General features: G+C 38.1%; 5 protein-coding genes and 1 long non-coding RNA gene across 7 annotated transcripts; 1 reads left to right on the top strand and 5 right to left on the bottom strand.

Annotated features, from left to right (window-relative positions):
• Positions 1-175: 175 nt before the first annotated feature.
• Positions 176-1,156, bottom strand: LOC117615620. The gene is made up of 3 exons (XR_004584038.1): positions 889-1,156; positions 608-752; positions 176-483 (listed from the first exon to the last, which is right to left on the bottom strand). It is a non-coding gene; the product is annotated as an uncharacterized LOC117615620 (long non-coding RNA).
• Positions 1,157-3,051: 1,895 nt separating this feature from the next.
• LOC117618744 (subtilisin-like protease SBT3) lies at positions 3,052-5,334 on the top strand. The gene has a single exon (XM_034348466.1). The coding sequence runs from the start codon at positions 3,052-3,054 to the stop codon at positions 5,332-5,334; it is 2,283 nt and encodes a 760-aa protein (XP_034204357.1).
• Positions 5,335-6,706: 1,372 nt separating this feature from the next.
• Positions 6,707-10,173, bottom strand: LOC117624403 (probable serine/threonine-protein kinase At1g01540). Its single transcript, XM_034355614.1, has 7 exons — positions 9,222-10,173; positions 8,837-8,941; positions 8,544-8,666; positions 8,294-8,464; positions 8,063-8,192; positions 7,772-7,981; positions 6,707-7,147 (listed from the first exon to the last, which is right to left on the bottom strand). The coding sequence occupies exons 1-7, from the start codon at positions 9,890-9,892 to the stop codon at positions 6,992-6,994; spliced, it is 1,566 nt and encodes a 521-aa protein (XP_034211505.1). The 5' UTR covers positions 9,893-10,173; the 3' UTR covers positions 6,707-6,991.
• Positions 10,174-12,051: 1,878 nt separating this feature from the next.
• LOC117624418 (transcription factor bHLH95-like) lies at positions 12,052-13,458 on the bottom strand. Its single transcript, XM_034355651.1, has 3 exons — positions 12,995-13,458; positions 12,481-12,906; positions 12,052-12,372 (listed from the first exon to the last, which is right to left on the bottom strand). The coding sequence occupies exons 1-3, from the start codon at positions 13,289-13,291 to the stop codon at positions 12,274-12,276; spliced, it is 822 nt and encodes a 273-aa protein (XP_034211542.1). The 5' UTR covers positions 13,292-13,458; the 3' UTR covers positions 12,052-12,273.
• A 1,238-nt stretch (positions 13,459-14,696) lies between these two features.
• Positions 14,697-17,514, bottom strand: LOC117624409 (transcription factor SPATULA-like). Of its 2 annotated transcripts, none has more exons than XM_034355628.1 (6): positions 16,919-17,514; positions 16,582-16,680; positions 16,443-16,508; positions 16,296-16,361; positions 15,119-15,442; positions 14,697-15,040 (listed from the first exon to the last, which is right to left on the bottom strand). In XM_034355628.1, exons 1-6 carry the CDS (start codon positions 17,339-17,341, stop codon positions 14,933-14,935), a joined length of 1,086 nt encoding a protein of 361 aa, XP_034211519.1. In that variant the 5' UTR covers positions 17,342-17,514; the 3' UTR covers positions 14,697-14,932. The 2 variants fall into 2 exon arrangements, with proteins under 2 accessions (XP_034211519.1, XP_034211527.1); XM_034355636.1 differs by having other exon boundaries at positions 16,582-16,677.
• A 2,184-nt stretch (positions 17,515-19,698) lies between these two features.
• LOC117635713 (probable E3 ubiquitin-protein ligase RHG1A) lies at positions 19,699-24,873 on the bottom strand. Its single transcript, XM_034370075.1, has 6 exons — positions 24,567-24,873; positions 21,528-23,345; positions 20,815-20,868; positions 20,464-20,562; positions 20,227-20,364; positions 19,699-20,143 (listed from the first exon to the last, which is right to left on the bottom strand). Exons 2-6 carry the CDS (start codon positions 23,253-23,255, stop codon positions 20,012-20,014), a joined length of 2,151 nt encoding a protein of 716 aa, XP_034225966.1. The 5' UTR covers positions 23,256-23,345; positions 24,567-24,873; the 3' UTR covers positions 19,699-20,011.
• Positions 24,874-25,049: the final 176 nt, after the last annotated feature.

Raw genomic sequence — 25,049 nt, 5'->3', positions numbered from 1 at the left:
ATGAGGGCCCGCCTAATGCCTAGGTGCTTACATGTCAAAAAGGTATAGCCCGGCTACTTAAGGTGAGTTTAATACAAATTAATGTCATAAGCCCGGCTACTTAAGGTGAGTTTACCTGTATTTGATCATTTCTGGGAAACCATATCTGAATCAAACCATTTCAATGGTATAAAAAATCAAAAAACACCACCGGATACAAAATAGCCTGCACAGATAACAAACTTGAATGATGCCATATTAGCTTTGAGCCAATCAAAACCAACATTTTACAAATTTGATCACCCCACAATCAGATTAGGAAACCAAGCAGGCACAGCTACTACAAATGTAATTCGACCTCATATATAAGTAAAAACCAAAAGGAGAATTGCATGCGAAACTCCACCATATGCACTCCACTCGTCATAAAATTTCCAGAGATCACTCAATGTGAAATACTCAACCTTTTCTCTCTCCCATGGGTGCCATAGACGATTGAGCTTCCTAATCTCAGAATGCAGAACAATCATCAATACATACATGTTTAAAAAAACAAAATCAGCATGCAATTTGACCAAAAATCATTCAATTACAAACAACCCAGAAAGAGAAAAAGGCAGAAACTTACAGAACTTGGGCAGCTCATCTTCAGGCCTTTTCCCATACTTCTGCTCCAAAATAAAATTTGTAAAATGATAGCCAAGTGTTGCCACTGAGATTACCAAACCAAGCAGGCACATCCAAGTGTTGCCACCCACATCGTCTAGCCACACCTGAAAACCCCATAATCAAACTAATGTACACCAATAATTAACAGAAGAAGATTCGGCATTCCATGGATTTGGTATCGCAAGACCTGATTTTGACATTCAAATTTCATTTAGCTGATGGCTAGAACCAAATACTTACCCAAGAAACCTCCTTTCAATCTCTACGGCGATGGCAAAGCCTAAAGCCACCCAAAAGATATAGTTGTCGCTGAAAGACCCTAACCCAATAATATATTTTGGTTCACCTCTTTCTCTATCTCTCTGCAACTGCAAGCCCGACCTCAATTGTAATGCAAAGGGAGAGACCACAAAAGCTTACCTGAGTATAGCTTGGAATGAGAGCAGGAGTGGATGTTGAACGAAACGAGAGAGAGGTGTTGAAGGTTGTTGGTGTTGGAGGACTCGCCTTGTTCTATTTAGCAAACTCGCTATTTTGCGAAACGCGTTTCAGCCTCACTAAATTGGAAGAGCGAGTGAAGCCTTTTTTTACTGTTGGACTCCACAATTCCATTCAAGTTAGTCATCTCTCGTACTAAATATGGTTTTTAAGTGCTATTTAATCAAGTTTAGTCTAGTGAGGCCTATCAAACATACCCTATATGTATAATACTTAAATTTTGTATATTATTTAAAATTTTATATATAAAAAATACGTATATTAAACATAAAAAATATGTACGCATATGTACAACATGAATATTGTACATGAACTTTACTGAGTCTTTAAGATGTGTACAGAATATGAATGTATTTTTGAAAAATACGTGCGTATGTGTATAATACAATATTAAACATGACTGTGCTAAATTCTTTATACGAGTAATAACTATGAAAAATTAAAAAATCAAAAAGGGACAATAGAGACTCGGATAATGGCCTAAATAGTCATGGATAATGCTCTAAATTACTCTCATTAGTAATGGATAAAGAGTATAGCCACTCGGCTATACTATTTATTATAAAAAAATAAAATAAAAAAGGAGCCAGTAAAGCATGCCGGCTATACTATTTCTAAAACAAAATTAAAAAAACCGAGTATAGCCGCCCGGCTATACTATTTATTAAAAAATTTTAAAAAATCCCGGTACAGCCGTCCGGCTGTACTATTTTTTAAACAAAATTAAAAAAGGAAGCTATACTAAAAAAACAAACCAGCCTAACGATTAGGTGCCCTCGTGTATAGCCGCGCGGCTATACTATTTTATAATAAAAAATTAATTTAATTAATTTATAAATTTTAGTATATATTATTTTTATTCAATAATATGTGAGAATTATGTGTATAATACATGAATTTGTGTGGATTATTAAAAATTTTTGTATAAAAAAAATACGTGTATTAAACTTGAAAAATATGTACGTACATGTACAATATGAATATTGTACGTTTGCGTACGTGTTTACTACAGTATTAAACATGAAAGTGCTAAATTCTTTAAATAAATTTAACCATCAGAAATCAAATTTCAGTTGCTTGCCACCCTCAAAGCAAGCACTTTTGTTTTTCGTTTTTCATGCTCTCTCTGTCTTCCTCCTTTGTCTTGGTTAACCCGATGGATATGAATCCAATAAAGGGATTGCCCAATTGCAAGGCACAACTCTTTTATGTTTTGGATATTGTATCATGAACTTTTAACCTAGATGATAATAGGAAAGGGATAAGAACTTACTAGTAAATTTCAGCTTTGGTTGCATTTGAAATTTCAATATGAAAAAGCTGGAGCATGCCTGCAAACCCAGTTAATGTCATGTGGACCCGTAATCTACAAAATAAGTTATTTTTAGGCGACATATAGCCCTTTGGTATTGTGAATGGATATCTGAAATGAAAACAAAAGGCATAAAAAAGAACAACTTCTGGGTGGCTTGACTTGGCATGCAGATTGGTTTTAACTTCTAATAGAGTGATGAGAACTCCTAAAGATTAGAGTTCAAAGAAAGGAAAAAGACAGAAAAGAAAATCCAGGCCAACAAGAAGCCAGACAAGGAGGACAATCCAATTGATCTAAATGGCAACGAAAGAACCTATAGTACGCGTTTTGTTTCGGCTAATGCAGCGGACCATTTACCCTTTTCAATGCAAACACAAAAACCAAACAAAATCCAATATCATTCAGAGTCAAGAACTTGACATATGGAAAATCGACCAGAAAGTTTTATTAATTAAACATGGACATTGAACATAACGTTCTCTGCAATTAAACAAAGAAGGTCAACATCATCCAACAAGCAACACAACATGGTTCCTATAAAGCTCAAAAATCCCTCCATTTCCTCTGCCATAAGACTCATAACTAGAAAGATGGGTTTGTACAATGTGATCAGTATTTTACTGTTAATGTTGCTGCAAATAACCAATGCAGCATCAAATGCTGAGGAATACCAGACATACATAATTCATATGGACCATTCTCACAAGCCTGCATATTTCTTGACGCACAAGGCATGGCACAGGTCCACCTTAAAATCATTGTCGTCGACCTCTCCTGCAGATCGTGACGACAGTGAAATGTTGCTCTACTCATACAGCCATGTCATGCATGGATTCAGTGCCAGGCTCACACCCTCTCAGCTGTCTAAATTGGAGAGTTCTTCAGCTCATGTTGCCACGTATCCGGAATCTTTTGGCAAGATGTTCACAACACACAGCCCCAAGTTTCTTGGACTCAGACAAAACCTTGGCTTATGGCCTGCTGCCTCGTATGGCCAAGATGTGATCATAGGGATCATTGATTCAGGAATTTGGCCAGAGAGTGAAAGTTTTGGTGACAAGGGAATGTCAGAAGTGCCAGAAAGATGGAAAGGCGCGTGTGAAAACGGAACAGCATTCACCCCATCTCTCTGCAACAAGAAACTCATTGGTGCTCGATCTTTTAGCAAAGGGCTTGAAGCTGCAGGAATAAGCATCTCCAAACAATATGACTATGACTCGCCAAGAGATTTCCTTGGTCATGGAACCCACACATCATCAACAGCTGCAGGCAATCATGTACTCAGTGCAAGTCATTTTGGATATGCAAAAGGCACAGCAAGAGGGGTGGCACCGCGCGCACATGTTGCCATGTACAAGGTCTTGTGGGCATCAGATTCAGAAAAGAGTGCAGCTAGTGATGTGCTTGCTGGGATGGATCAGGCAATTTCTGATGGGGTTGATATCATGTCACTGTCTATTGGCTTTGATTTCCTTCCTTACTACAATGATATCATCGCCATTGGTGCTCTTTCAGCAATTGAGAAGGGGATTGTTGTTGTCTGCGCTGCTGGGAATGATGGTTGGGCTGAAAATTCAACATACAATGGAGCACCCTGGATCACAACAGTAGGAGCTGGCACGCTTGATCGGAGTTTCACTGCAACATTGACTCTAGACAACGGCTTGACAGTGGAAGGAGAATCGTACTTCCCAGAAAGCGTTTACATTTCTGATAAACCATTGTACTACGGGAAAGACAATGCAAACAAAGCAATATGCTACTATGGGGCATTGGATCCTAAAGAAGTTGCTGGAAAGGTAGTCCTCTGTGATAACACCATGAAGACGGATGTTGATGGACAAAAGGAAGAGGTTCGGAGTGCAGGTGCTTATGCTGGAATCTTCATGACAGATATGTCACTTTTAGACCCAGAAGACTTTGTCTTTCCAGCTCTAATTGTGCCAATTTCTACTGGGGCTGTGATTAGAGAGTATGCAACCCAGGCCAATACAACAAAAGTTAAGACCTTGACCTTTGTGCACACCAATTTGGGGATGAAACCAGCACCACAAGTAGCATACTTCTCTTCAAGAGGACCAGACCCGATCACTCCAGGCATTCTAAAACCAGACATTCTTGCTCCAGGGGTTGACGTGCTGGCTGCAGTTGCACCTAACAGGTTGTTCATAGAAGTAAACAACTATAATCTGGCGTCAGATTATCAACTGATGTCAGGGACGTCAATGGCAGCACCCCATGTTGCTGGAGTGGCTGCTCTTCTAAAGGCGGTTCACCGCGAATGGAGCCCAGCAGCCATTCGATCAGCGATCATGACCACAGCATACTCCCTCGACAATACTAAGACCACCATAAAAGACCAATGGGGTGGTCTTCCAGCCACACCTTTGGAATTTGGTGCAGGCCACATCAACCCAAACAGAGCCATGAACCCTGGACTCATCTATGACATGGATGTGCAAGATTACATTGAGTTTCTATGTGGGCTTGGATATACTGCTAAGCAAATGAGTGCTGTTATCAGGCGAAGTCAATGGAGCTGCCGCCAACAGCCTACTGAACTGAACTACCCTTCTTTTATAGCCATCTTTAATGGCACAGACGGTTCTCCGAAAGCCAAAAACTTTAGCAGGGTTGTGACAAACGTGGGAGACAGCACATCGATTTACAAAGCATTTTTGGAAGTTCCTAGTGGAATGAAGATTGCAGTAGAGCCTAGTAGTCTAACATTCACTGGGAAAAATCAGGAGCAAGGTTTTGTTTTGAGGGTCGAAATCGATAACAATGCTCCTAAGGTGACCTATGGTTATCTCAAATGGATTGATCAACAAAACCACATAGTGTCAAGCCCTGTAGTGGTCATTAATTACTAGAGTTCATGATACTATCAGCATATTCTTTTTTTTTGGGTCAATATCAGCATATTCTTTTTTTTTGGGTCAATATCAGCATATTCATGCATAGAAGGAAAAACAATTGAACTTCATAGCATCTTCCAGTTGTTAAACTGCTACTCTTTGACAGTCTTTGAACGAAGAGAAACAGAGAGTAGAAAGAAAAAAAAAGATGATCAAGATAAATAAAGAGAAGAAAGATGTGGAATCTTATATTGTTTCCTGACTCATTTCTATTCTTATTTATCCTTTGAATAAAGTGGTGCGAACACAAGATTTCTGGGTAGTTAGATTCTAAATATACGAAGAGCATATCAATTATTCAGGTTCTTTGTTTTTTCTTCTTGAATAACACCATGAAAAAACTTCCATCTTTTACTTTTCTAAAGTAACAGTAGCCTATAATTAAGGGCAAGACTTGCTCTTTTTTGTCATACGATGTTTCGTTCAGAGACATTCAACTTTCGCGGGCAGTCGTTGCCTTTAGTTACTTTCTCCCCGATTTGCCGTGTCGGTGGTCTCTGATAGTCAAACGCATAAATCATGCGAGCTAATGACCCTATATTAAATTATTCTTTTCAGTAAAAAGTTAAAACCTGAAAATTCATAAAATCAACAAATATTAATTATAATTTATAAACAAAAATATTATAAAATTTTCCAAAACTTAGGAAGGCATTGACATATGGGCACATATGTCATTTCATCAAAAATTGGTACCAGGCGGCAATGTACAGCTGCGAGAGGTAGAGCCCCATGGAAGACAAGTCCTTTTTTTTTTTTTTTAATGTGCTGTTTCTCATTACAATCTGCATTTTTCTGTTTAAGCGACACGTCAAATACCACAGATTTTCAGTCTAAAAGCGAAACAAAATGCAAAACCACCAAGAATGCTTTTGGTGTGGGGCCTAATGAACAAAGAATAAAAAGCCCCCTTCAGAAAAAAAACAGAAAGAGAAGGTCCCTCTGATGACTTTTACATTAACACCAAACCAAACCGGCATAAAGCATAATTATGGGGTCCAAAGGTTGAACACCTTTATGATTTATGCATACACCATTCATAGCTGTCAAGGTTTCTTCTGCAGCAAAAACAAACCCCACACCCTTAAAGCCTGTGACAGAATGCAATACAAACTCTTGTGAATTTGTAGGACCTAAGTTATTCTAAGTCAACCTAAACCTAGCATGAATGTTGTTGATATTGCCTCTTAACTGAAATACCCTAGTAACAATGCCTGCATGTTGTTCTTTGTCAGTCAAAAACTTCAATAATCAGAATTTACAACTTACCTCTCAATGAAAAAAATCAGTTCATGTTAAAATATCAAACAAATTTAAGGCCATAGGATTGCGATGATTCGAGAATTACTATTTATGAAAATTCCCTTAGGACCAAATTACCATAGAAGAGCCGGTGGAGTGAAAAACACTAATCTGGTTTATTTCAATTACATTGAGAGAAAAGGAACGAAATGCTAGAGAATCCACCGAAGTGCAAGCTCATATTGACATGAATGGCTATACAGGGGAAGTAATTAACAGCTACATAATTTAACCTATCCCTAGACAGAAGCATAGGGGCAAAACAAGGTGAGTCAATTCACCTTACTCGTGAAACTGGTGACTGGTGAGGCTAATGCTCTTCTTCCAATTCTCGCTTTCTCCATAATGACTGGTTAGTTTGGGCACCACTCTCATACCCACTACTATCACCTGATTCAATCACGCGCTTGTCCATCCTTGAAGCATCACGTGGTGACCGTCCATATTCTCTTCCAGCCCTGCGGTCCTGAAATTATTCACAGAAAACTTAATCATGGATGAGAAATAAAATCCATGCAGGGGAAACTTTGTTTTACATGCTTTCATGTGAAGGAAAAAAAAAAAGAACAGGGCAAAACTCATTTTTCCATAAAAGTTCTTTAAATACAATTAGATCAATTTACAGTAAAAAATCCCACGCGGAGACTATAGACCTATCAATTCGTAATAAGTAACATGAGTTGCTTACACGCAAAGCACAAACCAAAATTTAAGATGAAACCATATATATTTTTGGCGCATTTGCAATAACAAGATCTAGGGGACTCCAATTATTTATCTCCAAGATTTGCGCATTATATCAAATCGACAATTTCTTAAAACACTGGATCTAGGTAAAAGAAATGCAGCACCCATGCAACTAATGTGAAATCTAAATTCCATGCCAATCCTTAATCATCTAGAAATGCTTGTATTTTTAGCTAAAGAAATAGATAAAAGGTTGTTGGTAGTCGCAGAATGCAAGTCCATGAAGACAAATAACGAAACACTTTGACAGCAGTTTCAAACAAGGTTTCGCTTCATAAATCAGCTAGGAAATAGACGTCTAGCTGGCAAGATTAATTAGGGGAAGAAATGAATGCAAACTTACATCTCGGAAAGGGAACTCATCGGCTTCAAGCATATGTACCACATGCCCCATTTTTGGCCTCTTTTGAGCATTCGGGTCCACGCAACGCAAGGCAACCAAAAGAGCACGCTTCAGTGCCCTTGAAGAAGGTATCTCTGGTAACCTAGGATCCAAAACTCCCTCGGCAGTTCGATTTGTAACCATTGCTTTAAGCCACTCAACTAGGTTCACCTGAAGTTTGATCACCAATCAGCACCAGTTATTCTGGTTGGAAGACAATGTTATCAAGTAATCTTGATCATGAAAACAAACCTCTCCTTGAGGGCGGCTATAGTCCACTGGGTTTCTCCCAGAAATTATCTCCATTATGAGAATTCCGAAACTATAAACATCACTTCTTTCATTCAACATACCAGTACTAGCATATTCTGGAGCTACATATCTACAAAACAAAACCAGATATTTGATTCAGTTTTGCAAGAACAAGATCATGACTCTCCAGATACGAAGCAAGTAATAGGCACGTAGGGAGGTTAAACTCACCCGAATGTTCCCATCACACGAGTTGTCACGTAACTCCTTTCTGAGCCCAGGAGCTTTGCTAAGCCAAAGTCAGATACTTTTGAATTCCACTGCTTATCAAGTAAGATGTTGCTAGACTTTATATCACGGTGAACGACCTTGGGCTCAAGCCCCTCATGCAAGTATGTCAACCTATAATGTTCGCAAAGTTTTAGTTACGATAAACAACAAAGATTCAAAAACAACTGAGGTCATTCAACTCAAGGAATACCCTTTCGCTGTCCCAAGTATTACATTCATACGAATCTCCCACGTAAGAGGGCTGGTAGGCCCAACATCTCCATGAAGCCATTGTTCCAAATTTCCATTGTCAACATACTCATATACAAGCATCCTATAAAAACTCAAGTTTATTAGCGCAATCATTTCAGGAAATTATATTATACTTAATCCATAAAGAAGAAATCATCAGAAAGATTTTTAACAAATTAGCCATCAACAGAAGGTCTTGCATTAAACAAAAGATCGAAAGAAAATACTTTATAACAATGAAGGTAAAATTACCTATGAGCTCCTTCAGCACAATAACCAAGCAACCTTACTAAATTCTTATGGCGAACACGGCCAATTGCTTCAACTTCGACCTTAAACTCCTTCTCAGCTTGTCCCCTGAACCAAGCCAACTAAGCCATTAAGCTTTCTCATGGCCAACTCCCCAATACAAAGGTCATGCAGCAGCCGGAACATAAATAGTATATTTTGCCCAAACGCATGAAAATCTAACAAATTTAGTTCACTGCCCAAGCTAAGGTCTCAAATTTCCCAATTGGGTTCACAGTGAACATGATAATAATCTCGAATTACCTAGAACTAGTACAATCCATAGCAAAAGTTGAAAACAAACTCTGCAAAACACTAACTACACCATAAAGAAGCGAAATTTACATACTTGTTATTGAGCAAATTCTTGACAGCAACCATATGATTATCCTCAAAGATACCACGGTACACAATTCCATAGCCACCTTCACCAATCACATTCTCATCAGCAAACCCATTAGTAGCATCCTCAAGCTCTCTGAGAGTGTACCAATGGCCCCAACCCAAATGCGAAACTTCAGGCACAGCCATCAGCCCCTGGTCCCCAGAACGAGCCTCACCACTTCCATGCGAGGACCCCCCTCCCTTCTCCGGGTACGAAATCCGATGGTCCTTCCCAATCTCAATGTGAATTCTTTGTCGGCCACCACCCCCAGCGGGGCTCTCATGATCCTCCGGCTGAAGAAGCAGGGCTTGGGCTCTGGCCAAGGGCTCCGAGTCAGCAACCGGGTCGGGGTGGTTCTGGTGCTGGATGGGATTCGGGTCGGGTACTGGGTTCCGAGCGTGGTCGATTCGGATTTCTTGGATCTCCTTAGAGACGTTCGGGATGGTTGAATTCTGATTAAAGGTCTTGGCTTTTGAGGAACTACTGTTGCGCCGTGAAGTGAACCAGAGTGATATGAGGAAGAGAACCAGAACAATGGCTGCTCCTACACAAATTCCCAAAACAACCCACAAGTGCAAACCAAAAATGGAGGTCCGCTTTGAGAGCTGGTCGTTCAGAAACGAGTACCCAGACATTGTAATAGTCACTTCTTCTTCTTCACATGAAGAAGGAGAAAAAAGAAGAACAAGAAAAAGAAAAAAGAAGAAGAAGAATGCTTAGAATGGAGACAGAGAGTCAGACAAAGAGAGAGTATTCAGTGACAGTGGGGACTTGATAAATGAGAGATTGAGAAATTGGGCTGCTGAGCTCAGACTGAGTGGGGTTCACAGAGAGAGAGAGGAGAGAGAGCCAGCACAAATCATGATGAGAATCCTCCACTAACCTTCTTCTAATGCTTATGCACAAGTGTAAATCTCTGTGCGTGTAATTATGGTATCTATTTCTGGTCTAACTTGTATTAACTATTGTGCTCTCCATTTTTATCCCATTTTGACTTCATCCAAAACATGTAACGTGTTAACATAACAATGTACCTAGCAATGCGAAAACTATCGACAGTCTGTTGTAATAAATATTATGCTCTAGTGTCATTGCTCTATGTGGCCCTTTTTACGAGATCCACACGTATTTATGATTATGAATTACTTGCAAAAAAATGTAAAATAAATTATATCTTATACAGACAGATTCACTCTAACTCTTAAAATAAACTCGTCAATCTAAAAGGTAAAAAAACTAGTTGTAGTTGTACCCTACGCTTCGACTATAGAATTTGTTTAGTTATCCTACACATTGTTCTAAAATAGTAAGCAAAGTTGAAACCACCAACCAAGAGTGGTCCAGTGGTTTATTCGTCATTTGGGTAAGATTCTAGGATTTAATTGGGTTTGTTCTTTAGTTCGAGTCCCAGCAGTTGCAATATCTGGTGGCTAACGACACGCTCAGTTCTGAAAGTGAGGATTAATCAAGGTGCGCACAAGCTGAACCAAACACCTCATGATACTTAAAATAATAATAAAAAGTAAACAAACTTGGGATACTCTATTAACTTTGTTCATTAACTATGATTTTTTAATTCCCATTAATTATAATTATTTTGTTGTGGGCTATCGACTTGTTGATCATTGGATATGGTGCTGACTGGTTTTCTATCCAAAGATTCTAGTTTTGTTAATGGGGGCTTAAGTCTTGTTTGGTATACGATCCTTTTTATAATGCTTGAGGAAAGAATTAGGAAATCCGTGGCCAGGGAAGAAAATGATTATTGAAAGAAAGGATGAGAGGTGGTGCTTCATAAATTTAAGGGACGGCAGAATTTGATTCCTTATTATTAAATTCAAGCTTTTAGTTGCTTTTCTTCCAATGTTGGATTTTGTGTTTGACTCTGGCCATGCAGGATATTATAAATAAGAGACCTTTTTAATTAATTTTTTACTTAATTATATTTTAATTCAGCCTGAGTTATGTGTCATTGGGATTAGGATTAGGATTGCATTGTTTTCCATCTCTTAATATGATTTTTACTATTTTCTTTTAAAAGTAGGTTAACATCAAACTGGGGTGTCTTCTTTGGGTCCACTCTAACTGGACACTAGTGTTGTGTAAAGTGGACTTGAAGACCAGAGAGGCCGGTAGCTGGCGAATGCTCTTGCTCTTGTGCTAGAGAATCTCAATTTCCCCACAAGAATTTGAGATTTTGTTCTTTCCTTTTTCTTTTTCTTTTTCTGTTGGAAGGGAGTGAGGTTAGAAATGTGAATGGGTTAGGGTAAGGATTATGATTCCCCCGTTGCATGTTCGACTCCCTCTACTGTTAAGCGGAAAAAAATGAAGAAGTTAAGTGAATTACAGACATGCTTTTTAAATCAATTTTTTCCAAAATATTTTCGCAATGTTAATATAGGGTAATTTTCTGTCATTCTCTGAGGTCATTGTTTAGCAGTTGTCAACATTTTTCATGCACCATAAGTCATCAAAGTTAGGTTTGGAAGTAAATGTTAGGCACTTTTTTTTTTTCCTTTTCTGTTTTTGGCGAGTGGCACATCTTAGGTTTGATGCCATTGCCATCTCATTCTAAAGCGAGAGTGTGCGCACGTTTTTTTTTTTTTGCCATCCTTGATTGGAAAATAAAAAACAAAAAAATAACATGTTAATGTGACTAAACAGTGTAGCAGCCATGTGAATGTGCCATTTGTTCAAGGGGAAGGACTGAGACAAGTCTAGTGGTAGCTGCTGCCAGCAGTCATATAGTAGGGACACGTATGAGTTTCTGAGGTGGATTGGATTTAGTCCCCCAATCACTGCACTAAACATACTTAATTTGAGCTAATTGGGTTCATCGAGTAAACTTAATTTTTTTGATAATGGAGGGGTCACAAGGCCCAAAACAAACAGAACAACTAGCCCATTGGCCTTATACACGCGGCTCATGGTCCATAAACACCAGCAAGATCGTTCAGAACAGTTGACCAAAGGTACACAAGTGAAAGCAATTTTCTACAATATATATCAAGTATGTTCAACAGGACAAGAGCCACAAATTTATTTCACCTGCTGCTAGTTTGAATGTGTCCTCCACTGATAATGCCTCAGGGAAATGATCCCAAGCTCCACCCGCCTGATTCAGAAAGAAGAGTATAAAGCCAGCAGATTAATTAATCAAGTGATCATTATAATTAAAAGTAATATTTTGGGTTACTAATTAAGCATGAATTCTTAGACTTACATGAGCATGGATCATGTACATGCAACGATATTGATCCGAGGAGATGTGAGCAGAGACTACATCCAGTTCATGCTTCTCTAGAATGTACAAGATGGTTGTCAAGAGCCCTGGCTTTCTCGGCGAACAAACACTGAACTGAGCATCAGGGCCGCAAATGTTCACGACAACAGTTGGCGAAAACCACGTCTTGAAACAAGCGGGAGAAAGAGAAGCTGGGAATGCATTTGTGACCATCAAGTTCTTTGATGGATGTTGTTGTTCAGCCAAAAACGCTTCCCTTGTCTCACCAGCTAGCTCTGTGTTTGATGCTATCAATGCACTAGTGCTCTGGAGTTTGTCAAGCTTTTGTTTTTGTTTTGTTTGAAGAGTTTTTTCCAGGGACTTGATATATCTCACTGACTCATCAACAATGGTGGACGTATCTGCCTGCATACACATCATTGAAACATAACATATATATTTAGACTTGTATTTATATGATCTAAAAGAAACTTTGAGTTTGAAGATTACACGCCTTAGCTGGAAGCTGAGGAAGCAGAGCATGAAGGCTAGAGAACATGTCCCTCATCTTCTTCCTTCTTTCCCTCTCAGTCCAAGTGTGCATGCCATGCTCTGATTCATTACCACCACCACTTGCAGCCTTGCCACTACTTTCTTTGATCACCCCTTTCTCCATTAATGCAGAGCTTGAATTAAGATATGTGTTCACATTCATCCCCATCTTTTCTATCTTCAACAACTCTCCACCACCACAAGTGCCTAAATTGGAATTGGGAGATCCCAAAACAGAGTTTTGCTGTAAGCAAGACATTGGGTATTGGCTAAATGATCTTATAGATAGGGGGAAAAGGTGGCTTGGGGAGTTCCAGAATTGAGAAAATATATAAAGGACTTGGTTTAAAAGTTGAATGGGACGTTTTCACAAACAGGTGGAAGGTGACAAAGGTGGTGATGGTAGGCTTTTTGTTGAGCTTTGAGGATTATGATTAGGATTTTGGGCTACACAACAAAATACAATCATGAGACGAATGCTTGTTATTTTGGCGTCCAAACAAAAAACGGAAGCTAATTTTAGAGACTTCTTCTTAAGCGGGGCCCTCCAGCCTTCACTTTAATTTACTTATTCACCCTCCTTCCCGCCTTTTATTACCGAATCACCATCCCTCCCTCCCCTTCCTTTTTTTCGTTATAGTGTCTCACTCTCAAAGTCTCAGTGGGTACATCAATATTTTTTGGGTTTGCCAATTCAAAAATATAATGAAATCCTAATCATAGATTAATGGTTTGCCTATTAGACTATTTTAGAGAGTTATATTTCTTTGGTGCTAATTTTGTACTTTTTTTATAGAATAGAAGTTGACAGACAATGGAAGTCCAGTACAGAATAGGACTAATAAAAGGCTATAATTAATCAATATATTTTCTTTTTTCCGGTTTCAAGTATTTCAATTAGGTTATATATCAACTTCCCAATTAAAATAAACACAATTCATTATTTAAGGCAATACTATTCTTTAGACATTACAGATTAAAGCAAAATCATGAGCTAGGTCTTGACTGGTATTTTATTCGTTTTCTTGATCAACGAAAGAATGATGAATTCGAACTTTAAACATCTTTTAACATTAGAAAGAGAAATACTAATATAAAATTACCTATAATCATGTAATTCACTTCGTTACAAAATTTCATGGACACTTGCAACTTCAGTGTTATTATCATAATCTGCCTAAGCTCAGCGAGTTAAAACTCAACATGGTATTTGAGAAAATAAAAATAGAAGACATGAACCTTCTCCCCCAAAATAGCCAAGACCAAACAATCGTATCAGTGTCATGTTGGTAAATTGCGTTGAAGTTGGAGGACGAATAAATTGCAGTTGGCATGAAACGGCCGTTATGACAGATATGTCATAGGTGCATCAAAAGGAAAGAAAATTCTGACACCAAAACTGCAGCCAAAGAAAAGCATCCCATCCTTTTCATATGTTGTCTCATTGCAGAGAATGAGACAAACTCTTCTAATCTTCCATAGAAAACGCTTTCTTCTTTATCTGTAACGCTATCGCTACTCATCAGCCTTGTCCCCATTTGATGCCTTACCCGAATTCTCAAACATTGGCATTTCTGATAATAGTTCATATGCCACTGTATATAATTAAGGTTTTTTGGAAAAAGAAAATAAAAATCATGAAGGACAGCAATTGAGATTTGAGATATCCATCCAAAGCTACAAAAGACCATAGCTTTATAAATGGCAAATACCAAGACTGGTGAGTATTTTTATACAAGTACAAGTTAAGAAGAATCAACAGTCCCACAATCATGTTGATCTGTTACACTAGAAAAATATGAAATATGTAACCTGATCAAGTTTGAAAAAGTCAGCAGTTTGAAGGACCATAGTTGTTTCTTGGTTGAAGAAAAGAACTGTATGAAAACAGGCTGCAATGTCATACATCCGGCCGCTTTGTGGACAATATGTCGACATGTGATGAAGAGTTCTTCCCAGTCTCGCTGGTATCTACTTTTGCTTGTGGTTCACCGTCTCTGAAGAGTTCCTTCACATGGCAAGAAAACGAACAGTGTCAGTTCCCAAAATTCTAATATATTACTTCTGCCATTCATGCTAGAGTTACCTTAGAAGATGAGGGGACACTGAAGGGTCTGTAGAGAGCTTGAATCAATGGTTCAAAACCAAATGTGGCTTCCGAAGTGGGGACATTTGCAACTGAAGGTAAGACCATTGGCTGGTTTGAGATTGTGCATCCAGGGGAAATATTAAACGCAGATTGCATCGGGTTCTCTTCACTCTCATAAAATGGACTTATTCCTCTGCTCGATTTTGGAAATTTATTACTTCCTTCTTCAAGGCCTAATCCCTTATGAGGCAACTGCATAGGCTGCATGACTGCTGGTAAGCACATTGGATGCAAGCTCAATCCATTTTTCATTGTTAACATCTGCAAATATAATCAGAAGCAAAAAATATATCAGCTTTAGAATACTAAATAAATTTCCTTCCAAGACTCTTTCAGCATTATGAAAGAGGGAGTGATGAAGGAGATTTTAAAGAAACAACATTTCAAGTAACAGTCTCCTACACAAGACAACCTAATTTAGCTGTGCATCCCAGAAATCTTTCAAAGGAATCATAATTACTGTTAGATGTCAACTAAAAAACTTTGTCCTCCTTGCGTAGAAAATAAAATTGTGCATCATCAGAGAACATAGGTGCTGATAGATCGGAAGATGAGTATAATGGGTTCTTCAGTGGATGAAAGCAACACTTTATGGTGTCAAACGAAGATGCCAGAACAATGTTAATATAACAATGCATACCACTTAGCATATTATACAGGGTCCTGATCTATCTTACTCAAGATTTTATATGATTATTTCGGCAATCCCTGCCACATGTAGCTACATTTTATGTAATTTTTCATTGAGTTTGAGAAGTCTACCAAGTTTCTAGATAAGAAACGTTGGGACATTTGCTGTTTATTAAGAATTACTGCAGCAGCACAGTTTAATCAGGTTTACATTGAGTGCTTCACCGAGTAATTTAAACTTTAGTTCATTTTAAACCAAGTCAGCTAGAATCAAACCAATTGTCACTCAGTTCCACTTCAGAGCAAAGTTCTGTCTTTAATTGTGTTGCATCTTATTGCCACACCAAGCAGCAAAAGTAGCAATCAGTAAAATCCATTTTCTATTTGAATTTAGACAGCATTTAGACAGCGGTATATCAAAAGATCCCAATTGCTCATAATCTTAATCATAATTATATTCCCAAAACAGTGAAAACGATCTCACCTGTACTTGAAGTTGGAGCTGCTTCAAATATTCAATTGCTTCATCCAGCATTGAAGCCTTATCCGTCTAACAAAAACAAGAGAGCAATGAAATTATTTGAAAAATAAAGCACAAAAAAGGCTGTAGAAGTTTTTGTTTAAGAGTTACCTTGTTCGAATTTGGAATCAGGTTCTGCAAGGCTTTCATTTTCTCATTGATCCTACTCCTCCTTCTCTGTCCACCAATCAAAATTTCATTTGTCGCATGCTCAAATCTTAAACCTTTACACAAGGAGAAAAGACCCAACCTTTTCCGACATATTATGGACCTCCGCAGCTCTGCTCCTCTTGGATAAACTACGTGGCGGAGCTGGGTTCAATGGCACCTCTGACCGGTCGTGACCCTTCTAATTCCACCAAAAGCCCCCAAAGGTTTCAAATTTCCACGCAATTAAGGTTGAACAAACTGATACAAATAGAGCTAAGACAACAAAAATGCCATCTTTGTCTTTTTTTACTGTCTTTTGAATTGGGCCAAAAAATAAGTGCGGAAACAGAATCCAAAAGTTGCTTCCTTTAAATGTTCTACCTGATTTACTTAGCAACCAAACAGAATTTAGAAAGAAAAAAAAAACAAAGAAATACCTCACTATCATAGCTAAAGTCACCGAGATCATTCTCAGACGAAATCCTCCTCCCCTTCAAGGACGTGTTCGCGTCAGACTCCATACCTTCTTTTACCTCTGCCTGGAAATAGCCACCGGAATCGGTGAAATCGAAACCGGACGAAGACTCGACAACCGCAGCAGCGGAGTTCCCGTCCGCGACTCGCCGGTCCTCCGATCGGGCGAACCGGTGATAATCTTCATGCCTAGTCTCCAAAATCAAGACCTCGGAGGTCGTAGGGTGGTGCGGCGCCACTGAGGAATGCGGTAGATGCGTGTAAGTGGGCTTAAAGGGCATGCAAGACGAGGAAGAGGAAGCGGAGGAGCCGTGGCCGTGGAGGAGTTGGCTGAGAATGTTCGAGATTTCTTCGGAGTCTGGAGCTGTCCCGTACAGATCCGCCATAGTTGAAAAAACCTAAGAGGACGAGAAGTTCAACAAAGTGCAGTCGTCGATACTCAGCTGGAGGAAGGAGGGGAGGTTCTTAGTTTGTTAGCTTCGTCATCGCTCCTCTGCTTTCTCTCCACTTTTTCTTGGTGGCTTTGGCTTCTCTCTCTTTCTCTCTCTCTTTTTCTGTGCAGTCAGTCCTTAAATCTTTAACAAAGGTTTTAAACCTCTAAAGCTCGCAATTTGATTATTCTCCCGCGCTAATTGTCAATTTCTCATATACAGTACCTTGTCGAGAAATTCCCATTTATTTAATAAGGAATGCTATTAACATTCTTTCTAACTTTTTTCTTAGAACATTCTCTCTTTCTTGCTTAACATATATCATTCTCCTTATACGTAAAACAATGTCATTATTATATTATACAATTTAACTTATACATTCCAACTTTATCCTTATTCAATTTATTTAAAAAAATTTCAAAACTTTCTTCTCATCTTATTTTTTTTTAATGTCAATTATTTTTTTCAAGAAAATGTCTAATTTTTTCAAAAAAGAGGAAATGTCCCCTTTTTTTTAAACACAAAGGATTTTTTTTTTTTTCTATCTAAACCCTTTGTGTTAAAAAAAAAATGTCTAATTTTTTCAAAAAAGAGGAAATGTCCCCTTTTTTTAAACACAAAGGAATTTTTTTTTTCTATCTAAACCCTTTTTGTTAAAAATAAAAAATAAAAATAAATTAAAAAAACCGGACATTTCCTCTTTAAAGCATATATTTTCTTTTAAAAAATAATTGATGTTAGAAAAAAAAATTAATAAGATGGTAAGAAAGTTTTGAAATTTTTTTGGATAAATTAAATACATTTAATAAGAGTAAAGTTGGTAAGCAAAAGTTAGCTTGTATAATATATTAATGACATTATTTTAAGTGTAAGGAGAATAACACATGTTAAGCTAAAAAAGGAGAAGATTAGAGAGAAGGTTGTTAGCGGCATTCCCCTTATTTAATTGTTTTATTTACTTTTGTTTTTGAGCTCCCTTTTTTTTTTTGTGTATTGCAGATTGAGTCCCTTGTTTTTATTATTTACCATAATGAATTGTTTTCGTAATGAATTGTTGTATGACGTACATTACACAACAATCATGATCTTTATTCTAAACTACTCTTAAAGTAAGGCAAACTTGTATATTCAATGATTATTGAACTCGTTTTCTCGTAAGAATTTTTAGAATCATAATCATGAAACATAAGAACATGAGAATACAAAGATTGTTGGAGATGTTCTTAGCTTCCAATCATACTATTTCATTCATGAAATTTAAATTATTTTTTTGAAATCTATAAAGATAATATAAATAAATTGGAAGATAAGATATTTGATAACTAGTAGTTACGACTCACAACACGTTATCTCTTCTCGAATTTAAGACCTATACCTGGTTGGCTCAAACAAACTATTTTTTTGTTGTTGACGTTTTTCTATATTTTACCTAGGAAATTTCAGTTAGGTCCCTCTGATCTGAGCTGTTAACTTGTTATAGTTAATTTGTCAAAATACAAAAAACCCAATAGGGAAAATTCAAATAAACTTTTTTCATGTGTGCATTTCATAATTTTTGTTACTTGCAAGTTGCAATAAAAATAAATAAAAGTGCGTTGTTCAACGTCCGAATGGGTTAAAAGTCAAACACATCATATCATGTCGTTCATCACCGTCTTATCCAACCAAGGAAGAATTTATGAAGGGGAACAAAAAGTGCAATTCCCGAGGCGCCCTTTTGGTGGCGTGTTATTGTGTTCCTACAAGCTCTGCATCGCACGATTTCATTTTCAAAGGCCTACTTCTTCTGTCTGTGTCTTGTGTTGTTGTGCCTCGTCTTTTTTCCTTTACAGGAAATCTACCTACGCCTTGCCCTCCAACCCTAAAAGTGACCCAAGAAACTAACAAAGGAAACAGAGAAGAATTTCGACTGATTGACTGATATGAGCATTTTGATTCATGAACTTGATTGAAGCTTCTGCCTTGTTTCATGGTCTTCTTTGGCTACCTTAGTTGTTCAAAGCTAAGAAGCTTCATGCATCAAGTACAGGACAAAAAGATGAGCTTCATTGACATTTTCTGTAAAACATCAAAATGGGGACCCTAGAAGTGAAGACTATGATCTAAGACCTTACTGCATTGCATAGTTTGAACAGAAACTTGGAAAAATCATATGCTTCAGCACCATGAAGTTACCAAGAAAAGGCTCAAAAGAGAAGCATAGATGTTGATACTAGTTTGTTTTCTATCAAGCCCTCCAAAAAGGGCTATGAGATTTCGAAATTTTGGAGAGATGTAACGAAAAAATCTGCAGCACAAATGGGGTCAAACCATTACAAAACATAAAAACCTAATCATTCATTGATAAAATGAAAAGTCAGTGCCAGTTTTGCTTTTCCAACTTTGAAATTTGCTGCCTCCAATAAGAGGCCTGGTTTTAAATAAAAAATAATAATAATAGTAATTTTCCGCTTCGACTCTTGGTGAAGTAGTTCTTTGGACTAACTTCAATTTGACAACCACGGAAAGGGGAGGCATTGAGGCATTGGGTCTCGGTGAGCCAACATATAGGCAGCCCGATTCCGTAAGCAACCCTCTTTAACCTAATTTGAAAAACTAGCCTGCAAAAACATTGATGTCATCGACTCATGTTGCGAGGGCTGTAGTTTTACAAATGGGGCACAAATTCTTGTGCTTCAGCCATTGTTTTATGCAGTCGCTGTGGAAATCATGTCCACATTCAAGCATTCCAAGATCTTCTCCATCATTATATTCCTCCTGCATATAACAATATAAATAAGCCAAGCAAAATAAAACATAATGTAATGTAACACAGAGATGCAGCAATATGCGGTCATTACCTGACATACACAACATGGCTCTGTCTCTGCCTGAGATCCTACTGCAATATACTTCTTATGTTTCAAGCGAAATGATATGGTTTCTTCACTTAATCCCGTGCTCACATTTCCGATGCGCTCTTCCAGAGCCAATAACTCCTACATTAATCATAAAGTTTGTTTTGTCTCAGTAATCTCATTTATACCAATGCCGAACCAAATGTTTTTTTTTTCTTTCTGTGGGGGAGTATCAATTACCTCGTAAGACATATTATCAACATCAAGTCGCATATCCCTATGCCGGTCGTGAATATCAGCCACCCCAAAAAGAACTGACTGGTCAAGAATCATAACATCCTGACATAAAGAAGCATAAGTCAAATGGCAGAACACCCAAAAAGAAATTATCACATCTGTTAACAGCTTTTAGTTATAATATTCTTATACAAGAGAATAGATACATTGAGTTCCCAAATTCACAAGGACAAACATAAATTCCCTTAAACTTCCAAAACCTGCGTAGAGAATAAAGTATTTGTGCTTTACCAAGACATAGATTCTTTTTCAAAACTGTAATTACACTGATGTATACACAAATTAAATTCTAACCTCAAATCGCAAGCTCTCGCCCCTACGCATGAGACCCAAGACATTGCAAATTTGCTGAAAAGAGAAAAGAAAAACTTCATAAGTTCTAGATGATCATCCATAACTAGTAAAATAATATGAACTTCAAAGTAGTGGACTAACAAAAAAACTTAGATAAAAGAAAATGGGAAATTTACATTTATTATGAATACTCATGAAGAGACTAAACATACAGACACGTATATATCTGCCTGAAAAGAGATGCAATCTATATGAATGCATATTATATTGCTTTGAGCTTATATATATATATATATATATATATATATATATATATATATGTGAAACAAATGAAAGAAGGTCCCATTTTACGAACTTACATTTCTCAATAACTTGATGCCCCATATTATGATTTCTAAAACTTGAACAAATTGAATAAGTTGAAAAAGCATATATCTTCACCATCTGATAACATTCAATATCAGAACCAAGTAATATTTTGATAAGACTGGGGGAAAACTGATGACTAGGGGCAAACAGGTGATTTCTTAATCCATGCATCATTGCGGTCATAATTATAATCAGAAATTTGATGGTATCAGAATCAACAGGTGATTAAGAACAACTGTGAGTACTCCTGATATTCATCAGAATGCTTTAAATAATGTGTGTGTGTATATATATATATCGAAAGAAAAACCTCGAAGCCAGAGAAAGAGAGTTCTAAAACATACCTCAGATACAAGCCTGTTACTTCCTTCGCCAGCACCAGCCAAAGTCCGTAACGAATAGGGAACCCCAAGTCCACCATCACCATGTCTCTCCATCCAAGATGCTGACCTTGGGTGAGAATGATGATGACCCTGGTTACCAGCACCAGATGAATTACCTATCTCTGCTGATGATGCAGGAGCCGAACGCAGTGGCAAATAATTGGTGCCCTGGCTCCCAGATTCATTACCAGTAGCAGAAAACAATGATCGACGAACATATTCAGATAATCTTCGAGGAAATTGCGGATGCGAATTGTGATGAGGAACCCACGTAGGTGCAGATGCTGGATGAACACTTGAACTTGAGCCAGTCCGGGATGCAGAAGCAACATTTCCAGGAATACTTGCATTTCCACCGGTTAAATTTCTATTGGATGCACCCGCAGGGTGCCGAGCGGAATTTCTCAATTCAGTTGCTGGTACAAAAATAGGATGATCCAAAATGTGTCTTGCCATGCTTCTTGAGTTCACTTCTTCACGCGGTGGAGCATCCCTGTCTCCAAAAACCACAGAATTGGATAAGCTGCCAGTTCTTGAGCTAGAACCTCCTCCACTCCATCTTAATGATTGCACATTTTGTGGCAAAGCAGGAACATGGATGACAACTGGCTGGTTCTGTGAACTCATATTATCTAGTGCTGGTGCTGGTCTCAGGTCCATATTATGATCAACTGGAAGAAGACTTGGTGAATGCTGGGAAGATGAGACACCAGAATGCCTAACAGCCCTCCCTGTTGAGAACCTAGCAGAGGCTATAGAATTTTGTTGATTTGAAGGATTGATTCTCACACGGAAGTTCCTATGAGAGCCTTCTGAACTTCTTCCAGCATTTGAATCAGGAAGGCTGTCAGAAGTGAGCTCTCTCCCTCCTGCCCCAAGTCTTGGATTCCCCTGTTCTGAGGGGGCAGATATGCTTAGGCTGCCGCCTGCATTATAGTGAGCAGGAATAGAAGGCCTTCCACCACTTTCTGTATGCTGAAAGTAACTACAACTTCCACTTACAGAAGACTGTCCTATATTTCCCTCAATAGCCTTTCTTTTACAAGATACACGACGACCCTCCAATGAACAACCTGGTCTGCCATCATTCTCTCCAACTAAAAATCCAGCACTTCCAGAAGGAAGCATAAAAGGATCAGAACTACTAGGAGGTCGAATTCGCTCATTTTCAGATACATTATACTTGTACGTATTCGGACATTCCATGACTTGACTATTATCACCACCATGACTCGCAAAACCTGCATTCAAGTTCAGATTCTGTGGAATTGCATCAGAACTGGAACTTTGTGTAAAAATAGTATTCACATTGTTGTCCAGTGAAAGGTTATTAGTTGGTTCATAACGCCGCTCCTCTAACCTTGAAGCAGCTTCAGCACTAGGATCCACTGAAGAAGACCATCCAAGTTCTGGTTTCCGCTCATCACGACTTACCTCAGTCTGTGAGTTGCTAGAACTAGGTTCGCCTAAGCACCATCTGCTCAAGTGCTGTCGTTCATGTCCCATAGAATTCACAAACCCGACATTCATATCACTGGACGATTGAACATAGTCTGGCATCCGATTTTCTGCAGGATTCCGTGTGCTATTCCAGCAAATCTGCTGATCTATAGCATCACTTGATGTACTTCCATGGTCAAAATCTAGCATTTCAGGCAAGGAACCAATAGTACCCCTCTGCCCTTGCATTAGGGCTAATATGAATCTCCTTGTAAAATATATGTAAAGACTTGAAGATATCTTCAGTACAAACAATACGTTATGTGCACCTTGGCAGACCTGGCACAACAAAGTAGAAGAAAGGTTATAAACATTGAAGAGCTTTAGAGCAAGTTAGAGGTACACAATTATGTTATAAGAGTAAGCAATCTTTTCTTTTTCTCTTTTTCATTGGTAAGTGAAGCACAAATCTTATACACGGGCCTATGTGGAGGCGTGAAAATGAATGCCTAATTGGAGGAAGAGGCTAGAGTGTGAGCAATGCCTTTTTTACTTCTTATTTCTTTTAACCTCTTGCTAATGTTCTTGTTTTACTTAAATCCAAGAAATACCAGAATATGCACGAAACCACATAGGTACGGAAAGTACAACCCCTACTTGAAAATATAAAATCCTCCATTACTGGCCACTGATGCTTTAGGGTGATAGATGAAAACTACTCTGTATTTGCACTGCCACTAGAACACCTACTTGACCGAATGGGAAAACCCACACTGAGCTTTAATTAATGATGAGGTAATGACTAATCAACCTGTGCTATCCTGACCTGCTAGCAGTTGTTGAACACCAGGATAAAATGTTCTTTATCATTGCATCAGTAAAAGGAGTGAATGACCGAATGTGCAACAAGCATCCCAAAATGCATAAACACAAGACACATTTCCAAATATCACAAAACCCGCTTATTAAACCCTTACCAGGCAATTGAATTCATAAAAAACTAGGCACCCACCAGTCAAAAGATCAAAGTTGAAAGCACAACTAGGTCATATAATTGAAAGGTGCAAGCTTTCAAACAGGCAACTGACCACACACACACAGCACATGATGAATAATCGTCAGTATAATTAGAGATGGGCTGATCAAACCCATTTACTGGTAAAATTTCAAGATCGATTTCACCCACTGACAAGGTCAAATATGGATGGCCGGAAAACCTTATTCCAAAATCTAATTTCAAAGCAGCTGATATGAAAAGTGATTCACCTAATTAAACAAATGACGACCCAGAAACAGATATCAAATATTAAGGACACAGAAGAACAAAAAACCGATGAGAAAGTAAGAATATTTGGGTTTGTTAGGAAAGGTATAAGGGCTTCATACATACCCTTGCCTTTATATTTTCAGCTCCGTAGATTAAACATAACAAGCACAGAAAGAACAAAACAAAGCTGAAAACCCATAAGCCAAATAGGAAGTCTCTCAAAATCCAGTCTTATCAGCAACCGATCGATTGAAACCACAAAGTAAAGGAATAAATCTAAAAACCATACATACCCAGATGAAGAAACCGATCTATGTAAAGAATATGGTGCAGAAAACCAAAGAAGAAGCCCGGAGATTCCGGGTAGATGATGAAAAGACCTCTCTTCTCTTTATTTCTCTGAAGAAAAATAAATAGGTGAGAAAACAAAACAAAACAAAACCCACTGAGAGCAATGGGGTTGAGAGAAAGGGAGAGGCTTTGGCCCTTTGGGTGGATGAAATGAAATGTAGAAAGAGAAAAGGAGAAGGAAAGAGAGATTAAAGAGGACGGTAATCTTTAATTTACGAAATAACCCAAAGAGAGAGAGAGAGAGAGAGAACCAAGGAGAGTAATGGTCATACAGAGCAGTTTCCTAACAAAGTAATGAATAAACATAAAAATTTTAAATTTTAAATTTCAAAATAAAATAAAATAAAAACGAACAACATCACCTACTAGGTGTTGTGTGCGGGGAGGGTTTCAAAAGGTGCGATATGTTGGAGACTTGGAGTTGG

The sequence above is a fragment of the Prunus dulcis genome, chromosome 1, assembly GCF_902201215.1.
Source record: "Prunus dulcis chromosome 1, ALMONDv2, whole genome shotgun sequence".
Classification (NCBI taxonomy): Eukaryota; Viridiplantae; Streptophyta; class Magnoliopsida; order Rosales; family Rosaceae; genus Prunus; species Prunus dulcis.
This window is presented reverse-complemented; position numbering and strand designations above follow the sequence as displayed.